This window comes from Talpa europaea (assembly GCF_964194135.1).
Source record: "Talpa europaea genome assembly, chromosome: 7".
In the NCBI taxonomy this organism is placed as follows: domain Eukaryota; kingdom Metazoa; phylum Chordata; class Mammalia; order Eulipotyphla; family Talpidae; genus Talpa; species Talpa europaea.
Genome location: NC_140074.1, coordinates 1,692,814 through 1,703,366, shown reverse-complemented (window position 1 = coordinate 1,703,366; position 10,553 = coordinate 1,692,814). Strand labels below are relative to the sequence as shown.

The 10,553-nt window shown below is 57.7% G+C and overlaps 1 protein-coding gene across 1 annotated transcript in view; it reads right to left on the bottom strand.

The window, feature by feature from the left end:
• The window catches only part of ABO (ABO, alpha 1-3-N-acetylgalactosaminyltransferase and alpha 1-3-galactosyltransferase), a gene marked incomplete at both ends in the record, with an annotated part of 31,430 nt that continues 20,877 nt past the window's right edge, over positions 1–10,553 (bottom strand). Inside the window, 5 exons of the mRNA XM_084236290.1 lie at positions 1–688; positions 3,064–3,192; positions 5,453–5,488; positions 5,955–6,002; positions 6,269–6,331. Coding sequence (XP_084092416.1) covers positions 1–688; positions 3,064–3,192; positions 5,453–5,488; positions 5,955–6,002; positions 6,269–6,331 — 964 coding nt within the window. The remainder of the gene's footprint in view (positions 689–3,063; positions 3,193–5,452; positions 5,489–5,954; positions 6,003–6,268; positions 6,332–10,553) is intronic.

The following is a 10,553-nucleotide window of genomic DNA, read 5'->3' as shown; positions in this document are numbered from 1 at the left end:
TTAGCTCCGAATCTCTTTGTGGTTCTTGGGCACGGCCAGGTAGCGCAATTTCCTGAGGAAAGGCCGCGTCCCCAGCAGCTGCTGGTCCCACAGGTACTCGGGGGATAGCACCTTGGCGGGCTTGTGGTAGAGCAGGTACCTGTTCAGGTAGCTCTCATCGTGCCACACGGCCTCAATGCCATTGGCTTTGTCCGCCATCGTGGCCTGGTGGCAGGCCGTGGTGAGCCGCTGCACCTCAGCCACTGACCCCCCAAAAAATCCCCCAGCATAGTAAAAGTCACCCTCATCTTTTGGGATGTAGGCCCGCGACTGCGGCCGGCGCTCGTAGGTGAAGGACCCGCGGGCCGCTCCGTAGAACCCGGGGTGCAGGGTGCCGAAGAGAGGGGCCAGGATCTCCGTGCCAACGCGTGCGCCGAAGCGCATGTCCACGTCCATGCACACCAGGTAGTCCACCTCATGCCCGAAGCGCTGCTCGCACGCGTGGCTGATCATCTCCATGCGCCGCATGGACACGTCCTGCCAGCGCTTTGAGGCGGGGACCTCCAGCACCTCCAGGCGCCGGCCGGGAGCGAGTGGCACGCTGGGCACGTCGGCCGGCCGGTCGGTGAACACGTAGTAGGTGACGCGGTGCCCCGCCATGAAGTGCTGCTCTGCTGTCTCCAGGAACAGCTTCAGGAAGACCACGTACCTGCCGGGACAGGGCCCGGGGAGCCATCAACAGCAGTGAGCAGCACGAGGGATAAGCTCAGGCCGGGCCTGTAAGGCTGTGCCTGGGGGCTTCCTGCTAAGTGATAAAGCCTGAATTCCACTCCGGGGAGGTGCCACAGTAGGCCCAGAGATGGAGATAGAAGGTGGGGCGGTGGGGCTGAGGGAGGGCACTGAGTCTCAGTTTTGCCAGAAGAAGAGCCTGGAGATGGAGGAGGGGGGCTGCACACGACACCCCGCTTAACGCTGCTGAGCTGTGCACAGTCAGAAATAGTCCAGATGGTCACTTTTGTTAGGTGTGTTTTACCATAATCAGAAAATAAAAACCAGGGCCTCCCTGGTGGCGCAAGGAGTGAAGCCTCAGCACTGTAAAGCTGTCCACAGCTTCTGCAGCACCAGTTCGCTCCCCAGCCAGGGAGCTACTCACAGGGCGCAGCAGACCTCTCCTGACTCCCCGCTGCTCCCCTCAGCAGTGGATTTCAGCAGAGCTGCCTGTTCTGCTCCCCACTCTGTCTCTGGTGAGTCCTCTCATCTTCCATATCTCTGGTTTACACCCCAGTTCTTGTGTGCATAAATAAATAAATCTTTGTGGGGAAAAAAAAAAGAAAAGAAATAAAAAATCATAGCCATTGGCTAAAGCTGAGGGCCCGAGACCAGACAGTAAAAGGAGGGAGAGACCTCATGATGTGTATCTTCCTGCCTCAACCCTAAGATGATCTCTTTCATCCATCCGGTTGGCAAAAATTCAACTAATGGATAATGTGGATGATAGCAAGGGAAGGATGTCTCCCAGATCAGAGCCTACCAATGGACTGTTGTCTTCAAAATAAAAGCGGGGCTGGGGACTCAAGATTCTGTAGTGGTCTCCCAGGCCCTGCAAGGTCTGCTGTGACCTCACCTCCTCTCGCTCGCTCCACCCCCTGTTCTGGGCAGGTCAGCCCCTGAATGTTCCCCACACGGGCTGCCCATGCTCCTCTGGGCTTTCCACTTCCAGCTCCTTCTGCCTGGAACTGCAACAGGGTGGTCCCCAGGAAAGGGGGAGGTTCCCTGCCCCACCCAAGGGAGGGTGGAGCTGAGCAGGAAGAGGAGAAGCTGCAGAAGAGACTGAGGAAGGAAGCAGGATGGAGCCAGGAGACCTGGAGGAGGCGCATGGAGCCTAGAGACACGTGAAGAAGCTGCGCTTGTCTTTTGGTGGTGGACGGGGTGACACAGATGTGGGTGAGACCCGTGGGGAGGTGACCATGGCAGCTTTTATCTTGATGTTGGTTTTGCTCTTTTCCTTCTGGGCTTGTCTGATTGTTTCTGACCCTTTGCTGTGGGTCCCCACTGGAAGGTGTTTTAGACTCATGGCAGGCTTTGGGGCCTTGCTCTGGGCCAATCCCATTTGGATGGACTTTTACCCACGAGGGGACGGGTCACTTTGGGTGCTTCACTTAGAAACTAGACTCTTTGCCTTACCTGTATTGTTTCCTAGTTTTATTAAAGTTCCTTCCCATTAAAGTCTCATGTGTTTTGTGTTGATGCGGCGGATGGCAGAACCCATTTAGAATAGGCAGGTTTGCGGGGTTTGGGCTGCCCCTCTCCCTGTCCTATAACAGAACCAGCGCCCCCTCAAGCTCGCCCCTGTGGTGGCTTTGCCGCATCTAATGCACATCCAGAGCTGGACATGCCCTATGGCTCCTCCTGCTGGTGCTGACCCGAGTAGAGGCCCTACATCACACCACAAAACACGCCTCAGCAAATTTAAGAAATCATACCAGGTACCTTTTCTGAGCACAATGGTATGAAACTAGGAATCAATAAAGGGGAGGAGGAGACTGGAAATTTCACAAATACATTGTAATTAATAACACACAAAACCTAAACAATCAATGGATCAAAGAAGAAAGCCAAGGGACATTTTAAAATATCTTGAGGCACATGGAAACAGAAAGGCAACATACAAAGACCTATGGGACGCAACCAAAGCAGTTCTACGAGGGCAACACACACGAATCAAGACATCTCAAGGGACCAGCGAAGAACAAAAACTAAGCCTAAAGTCAGCAAGAGTGAAAAATACAGATTTGATCACAAATAAATGAAAGAGAACAGGAAAACAACAAAAGACTAATGAAAGAACTGGTTCTTTGAAAAGATAAACAACTGACAAATCTTTAGCTAGAATGACCGTGAAAAAAGAGCCAACCTAGATAAAATTGTAAATGAAAGGGGAGATACTGCCACTGACACCACCGCTCCAAATCCCCTCCCGTGGGCCAGGCCTGGTCCTGAAGTGGAGCGTGCCCACTGCGGCCACTTCCTGGGTCTCCCAGCGCCCACACCCCGGCTTGGCCCAGGTGCCTGGCCAGTACTTACTTTTTGATGGCGAATATGGTCAGTCCAATGGTGGCGTTTCTGAACTGCATGTCCATGATGGCAGGGTCAAAGGTCCCTTCCCAGACAATGGGGGCAAGCCAGGGGGTCATGACCAGCACATCCACCCTCCTGGGGGAGAGAAAATGCCACGCTTCAAAAAACTTCAGAGCAGGGCCTCCCTGGTGGTGCAGGGGTTAAAGTCTCAGCGCTGTTAAGCTGTCCCCAGCCACTGCAGCTCACATGGCGCAGCAGACCTCTCCCATCTCCCCGCTGCTCCCCTTAGCTCCCCTTCGGTCAATCTGCTCCCCACTCTGTCTCTGGTGAGTCCTCTCACACATACATGCCATGCCTCCAGCCTGTACCCCAGTTCTTGTATGCATAAATAAATAAAAATAAATCTTAAAAACTAAAAAAACCTTCAGAGCAGAGATGTGTGTGGGGGGCAGGGAGCAGGGGTCCAGACTGGCCCAGTCCATGGCTGGCAGGCACCGGACCCCATACTCCCATTCCAGGGTCTGGGGCTTGGGGAGTTCTGGGCTGAACGCACAGAGGCTCACCCAGAGAGGGAGGGTGGCTACCTGCTCCTCCCCCAGCCCCTCCCTCTAATTTCACTACCCCTGGGTCACAGCCTTTATACCAAACCCAAACTGGCAAACAAAGCACGCTGGAGTTCCATGCGCTGTCCTAGCAAAGGATGGAGGCCCAGGGGGATCTGGTGGAAACCCCAACTTATTGCTGGCTGCTCAGCAGCCGGAGGACAGCCTGGACTTGCAGCTGTTTCCTGAGGTGCCTGGGGGTGGGACTGAGCCCCTCCCCTGCGGAAGTGTCAGAACTGAGGGTGGAAGCTAGTCATCTGGTGTGGCGCTGCTAAGAGCAAGAGAATTTTCTTTAGAGACAAGGCTGTATCTCAACGCCCCTCCCATCCCAGGGCTCTCACCTCTGCTACCCCCAGAGTCTCCTCTGTCCCCTTCTCTTCCCTGCTGCCTCCTTCCCTCCTTCTCCCTCCCTGATCACAAGGGAGATCCTGGTGACCTTCTGCCCCTAGGAAACTCATGCCAGCTCAGCCTCCAGCTCAGTGCTGCCCAGCAGAAACATCAGACCAGCCACGAGTGGGCTCTGCCGACTCTCTAACAGCGCCTGAAGGTGAAGAACCAGGTGGGATTGTGGTTCATCGGGTGTGATCATAGGCCAGACGGATCACATTTGTTTAACCAGCGTCTGTGTGATAGGATCAACAGGGAAAGTGAGACATGTCACCATTTTTGACATAGCTACAGCGTGGGTGCGGCATGGATGCTGGCCAGTAGCTCATGCTGACAGCACATCACGCGCCAGAGCCGCCACGTTCAGTGTTCATGGCCACAGTGGCTGGTGGCTCCACACTGGCCCGAACGGCACCAGAGGCAGGTGCAGTTTCAGACACTGACACTCCTGCAGGGAGGTGGCGTGACAGGACAGAAGGCACTGGGCCCCTGGGCAAGGCCCCCCAACTGCCCCTCACCAGCCGATGCCCTTGGGCTGCTCCCCTTCCCTCAGTGACCTGTCTTCCCGCCTTAGACACGGGCAGCCGAGGCGCTCAGCCTTAGGGCGGCCTGCGCACACAGAAGCCCTGGGCCTGATGCCAGAGTAACGGGTGCTTGAGCTCTCTCTCGGCCAGCGGGAGGGGGCGGCGTGGGCCCCAGCCAAGGGGCCTGGAGCAGGGCGAACGCTCCCAAGTGTAGAGAGGAGGGTAACCATGGTCTCTCAGATGTTTGCACCCATGGACGCCAGCCCAAGGTCCCTTGTCTTTCCCCTCCTGCTCAGAGCTCTGGGCGGGCTTGCCGGGCAGAACAACAGCACCGAGGCACCCCCGCCCACTTTCCATGAGGGGAAACGGACGTTTCCTGGGTGGGCCATGGTGTGTCAGGAGGCAGCTGGGTGGCAGCCCCTGTGCTCCAGGCGGCCTCTCCGCGCCTGGACGGCCAGCAGCCCTGGAAGACGGATGGCGAGGCGCCGCGGGCCGCATCCAGCGCACGGCCCATGGCAGCCGCTCCCCTGCACGCCCTCCACGCTCTTGGTTCCTCAAGCCCGTAAACGCGGCCTGAGCCCCACCCTCGGGACACTGACGCGAGAGCCTGGCTGCCAGCCTCCACCAGGGGCCCTTGCCATCCCAGAAGCTGGTGGCAGGGTCTTGGCTTCTGTGCCATGGCAGTGACATCGTGAGCAAACGGGGGGGGGGGGGGTACGCCTAGCAACCCAGAGTCGGCCAGCTCTGCTCTAATTCACCCCCTCCCTTGACACACCCACGAAACACTCAGGAGGATCCTGCAGTGGTGCGAGACAAGGAGGGAGGCAGGCGAGGAGGGGCCGGCGACAGGAGCGGGTGGGTGGCGGGAACCCGCCTACTTACGGGGGCTTGAAGAGCTGGGCCTGGGAGTAAAGCATCCTACGGGGAGAAAGGACAGGGGAGCCAGCGCCCACCTCTGAGACCCTCTGAGCACGGGACCCCCTCCCTGGCCTCGCGCTTTCTTCCAGGCGTGTCCCCACTGCACAAACAGCCCTTGGTGTGCCTCCGCCTGGGGTGCATTCCCGGGCCCCAGGGGCCGCCTGGCCTGTTCTGATTCAGTCCTGAGGTCTGGCTGTAATGACTGGGGCCTCCTGCTCTGCTTTTAATCTGGGGGTCAGAGCACAGGACCCCCCCAACCCATAACTTTGTCAGCTCCACCTCAGCCCCACCCCACTCCGGCTGAGTGGTGCCCTTTGTCCTCGAGGACCCCCCCGACCAGTGTCGAAACTGAGACCTCAGACTGAATCCCCCACAGGTCAGGCACCCGAGCTGGGCTGGGGGGTCTGTCGGTGCCTCCTCCCTCCCTGTCCCCCTCGCCCCCCCTCCAGGACATGGTCTCCCATACCTGGGCATCTCGGGTACTCGGCTGGTGTCCAAGGGACAGTCGCCTTCACTGAGGGAGGAGGACAGGAGTTCAGAGCCCAAGGGTCCTGCCCGTCACCCAGGAAACCTCCCCATGTGGCCACAGAGGTCGGTCTCTGGCCAAGGGAGGGGCCAGGTGGAGGCGGGCAGCCAAGAGGGCGCTCGGCCCGGGGGTGACCCAGCAGCCTGGGAGCAGCAGGACAGGCGGGAGGGGTCTCGCACCTCCTTGCCAGCCCTGGCACTGTCTCCCTTGTCCTCCCACCTGCTGCCCGCCAGGCGCCCGCGCCCTCCTCCTACCTGGTCCCCTGCTGCGGCTCCTGCAGGGTGCTCCGAGGCGCAGCGCTGCAGTTGTCCTGGCTGCTGAGGGAAAGGGATGGAAAGGGAGCTGCTCACAAGAAAGCGTCTCTCACCAGCCAAGCGCTGGTGAGAAGAGGGGCCTCACCCCATGCTGGCTTGGCCCTCCTCGAGGTGGGCTGGGGACTTCAGGGAAGGGGAGGGGGAAGCCCCTGGATGGAGCTGAGGTGGGGCTCCCCCATCCTGAGGGCCCAGCCAGAGCTCTCCAGCGCTGGGCCTGGCTCAGGAGCCAGGGGGTGGGCAGTCTCCACCTGGATAGCGGCGGCCCTGGGCCTGCGGGGAGGCCTCCCTGCTGCTGAGAGAGAGCAGTCCCGTCCGCTCAGCCCCTCACCCTCCCCTGGCCAGCTAGCACCTGTGGGGGCAAGCACCACCTGAAGCTGGCAGTAGGCTGGGACTTGGCCCCAGTGAGCTCTGCCTGCTGGGACCCCTACCTCGGCAGGATGCTGAGCCCCTGAGGACACAGAGCCTCTACCTGTGGGTCCCCATGGGGTCAGGGACCACCCCACCACCAGCTGGCCTTGCCACAGAGGCTGAAGGGAGGGACTTCAGGCACCGGGTCCTCCCCAGCTCTCGCTGCCAGTGCTGCCAACTGGCTGGCTGGTCTGCTCTGCTCCTTCTCCAGCAGAAACCCGGAGGCTGCCTGGGTTCTTCCACCGCAGCACCCCCACCGCGAGGGCGTGGGGAGGGGAGACTGTGTCTCCATTCAGTCCAAGCTCGCGCTCTGACTCCCACTTAGATGGTTCTGAAAGGAAACACCTTAATTCTAAAGACTCCTCCATTACCTGTGAGACTCTTCTCTCCACCCCCATCTGGGAATCTTGCTGAAACCATGGCTGGGGGGACAAAAAAGAGGGTGATCATGAGACCCCAGTTGACTGGGAGAACGACAGGCTGAGCTTTGGAGACTGAAATTCTGCTCCGTGTGTGACCCGCTGGCGTCAGGGGAGAGGCTGTCCTGAGCTGACTGCACACAGGCCTCGGGGACGCCACCCCCACCCCAGACCAAAGCCGTCAAGACACCGGGCAGGACGAGTCCCATCACCGCCAAAGGGAAGGTGGCGGGACCTGAGGGTGGGGCGACGCAGCCAGGGTTGGCATAAAAACCAGACACGTGGGCCTTGGGGTCTCGCCTCTTGGCTTCACGGCTCGCGGCCGGCGGCCAGCTCTCAGAGCGCCGCTGGGATTCCAGGGCAGCAGAAAGGGTAGGGCGCATTTGAGACTTTATCTCCCGCTTTTCTCCCTGAGCTGTGCATCTCCTCCTTTCCCCTTCCCTTGTCAATAAACCTTTCATCAACCTTCCGCGTGCGCCTGCAGTGGAGCATCGACAAGTCCTTTTAAGCGCGCGGGTGAGGACCCACAGCCAGGCACCCCGTTTTATATCGGGGCTGCCCAGGAACACTTGGTCTCTGGCTCCTGAGAAAATAGAGGTGGGGCCCCAGCAGGGCCAGAGGGAGGCAGGAGAGGGAGTGGGTGTGGGTCTGCTACTCCTGCTGCTCCTGGTCGGCCACCGTTTTGTTAAATCCTAAGCAAGGTCAAAATGACCCGTTCAGTTAGGTGCAGAGCCCAACCCGGCAAGGTGCCCTTCAGATCAAACAAGAGCACGAAGCTGGATCACGCTGGGAAGGCTATGATCCCGAGAATGCCCAGGGGGCTGAGGACAGATGTAGGACAAGGAACCCCAGAAGCTGATCGGTGGAACGCCCGGTTGATGAGATTGAAACAGTGGCTGGGGAACTAGAGTGTGATCTCCATGACATACCAGTCACCACGCAGATGAGAAGTGCCTGGGGGCAGACGCGGGACCCCTGATCTTCTCCTCCTTCCCTTTTTCTAGTCTCCTTCCCCTTCCTTTTGCTCCTTCCCCTTATGCTGTGTATCAATAAAAAGGCCAGGATCTTGCTCTTCGGGAGCATCCTGCATTATAGAGCCTGATCCATGACTCCCGTTTCTTTATGAGCGTGGTGTTGCTCGATGCAACAAGTGGGTGTGTGCTGCACCTCCCCCTGCAGGCAGATGCTCCCCCCACTGCCCGCCACTACAAACATGGGACTGTATTAGCAGGTTTGCATCTCCACTAGCAGCTGCCGAGCCACGGCCTTCCTCTGCGGGTGAGGATGAGGGGGACCCTGCACCACAATTGTCCCAGGAGCTGTTTTTAGGTGCACTCCAGAGCCCCTGATCCCTGTTACAGGGCAGGGTGAGCAGCACCTCATGACCCCCAGACTTGCACATTCTAAATAGGTTCTGCCATCCAAGGCTTAAAGACAAAACATACTCCAGTACATTAAGACTTACAATGAAAAAACTTTAATACCATTGGTGTGCAATAATTAGTGAGCACAGAAAGAATCTAGCTTCCAAGTCATTTAGCACACTCCCCTAGCGACCTGCACACACGCTGAAGCCCGTTGTATGACAGCCTGGCACAGAGATTTCCAGGAGCTGATGGACATGCAGGCTCAGTGGGTAGTTAGGGCACAGCAGGGAGCCAGGCCAGGAGCCCCAGCATGGGCCAGGCCTCTGGAGCCCACGGCCATCCTTGCTCTGTGTGGGGAGTCTGGTGCTCCTGCCCTCCGTGGAAACCTGTATCCCAGAGACGTGGCCTGTCCCTGCAAGTTGGACACTTGGGGGCTTTGGGTTACAGAGAGTGTGCACCTGACATGACCCCAACACAGACTGTCCCTCCGGATAATGTCTGGATCACTGGAGTCCCAGGAACCCAACAGGTGCGTACAGAGTGGACCTGTGAACCCAGCTGGGTTGATCGTGCCAGAGAGAAGGGAGGTCCCCATCTGGACCCACAGGGAGACCATGGGAGGCCACATCCCCAAGGCTACCCACCCCCACCAAGGCCTCCTGGTGATCCCTCGGCTCCCAGGCCATAGCAACCCCTTGTCGGGATGCCTCTTGTTCTTATTCTCCACCTGATGGCTCTCCCGCGAGTTTGCATCTGGGCCTCCTTGGTTCCCAAACTCACCTTGTCCAAACAAAATTCACTCCCCGGCCACAGTTCTCCTCCATCTGCTGTTCTTTTTGGCGATACCACAACGCAGCACACACAAGCGCCAGGGGTTCCAAACCACCTTCGCTCCCAGGCCATCACGGGGCAGCTGGGCTCAAAGGGGGACAGCCCAGAAAGGGAGGGGACTGCTCCCAAAGCCTCAGCACCCAAGCAACTCCTTGGGGGACCACCATAGGTAACTCAAGTCTGGGGTATCTGGGTGTGACTATTTCCTTGTGCCTTATTAGAAGGCAATTTTGTCCAGGAATCTCTCTGTGCTTTGTGTGAATTTTTTTTTTAAACCTCAAGAGACTTTCTTTTTTCACTGTTTGGAGAGTGAGATTTCACTAGACTGGCTTCATTTTCCTCAATCAGAATCCCTCAGGTGAGCCAGGAGCCAGAAGCTAATGAGAGTGGTTGTTCACTCACATCTCATAAGACGGTTTTCTCCCACACCGCTCTAGCCACACAGGGGGGAATCCATAACTAATCCACAGTGAATGTCTTAGGACAGGGACCTGCACACTCTTTAAAAGGCCAGAGAGTAGGGCCTCCCTGGTGGCGCAGGGGTTAAATCTCAGTGCTGTCAAGTTATCAGCAGCCACTGCAGCCTGATTTGATCCCTGACCAGGGAGCTACCCACATGGCACGGCAGACCTCTCCTGACTCTCCCACTGCTCCCCTCAGCAGTGTACTTCGGTCAGTCTGCCTGTTCTGCTCCCCACTCTGTCTCTGGTGAATCCTCTCACCCCCACACCTCTGGCCTACACCCCAGTTCTCCGTGCAAGAATAAATTTTTTAAAAAGTGAGATAAACCCATGTATTTAAAGAAATGAAACATAAACTGAGTAATGAAAAGACTTTAAAAGGTGTGCTCTGACTTGCAGACGTGTATGTCAAGTCTGAGAGGAGCTCCTGTGTCCTTGTAACTGGTGTCTTCAAAGGGCCATGCGGTGGAAGTTGAAGGAACCAGTCAGTCACACTCACCCTCGAGGTGACCCTGATATCTGCAAAGGCCTATGAATCATCAGGAAGCAACGTGCAGCCTGGCAAACCCCACCTCAGTTTCCTTACCTGCAGAATGGGAGTGTGGAGTCGGCCCCTCCTCCCCAGGATCATTGTTGTGGGTCAAAAAATAAAAACTGAACAGTCTCATAAGTAAAATCCCCAGCTGCCCCAGGCCCCAGGACTGTTCCACCCTCCTCACCTGTAGAAAGCCAGAGAAGC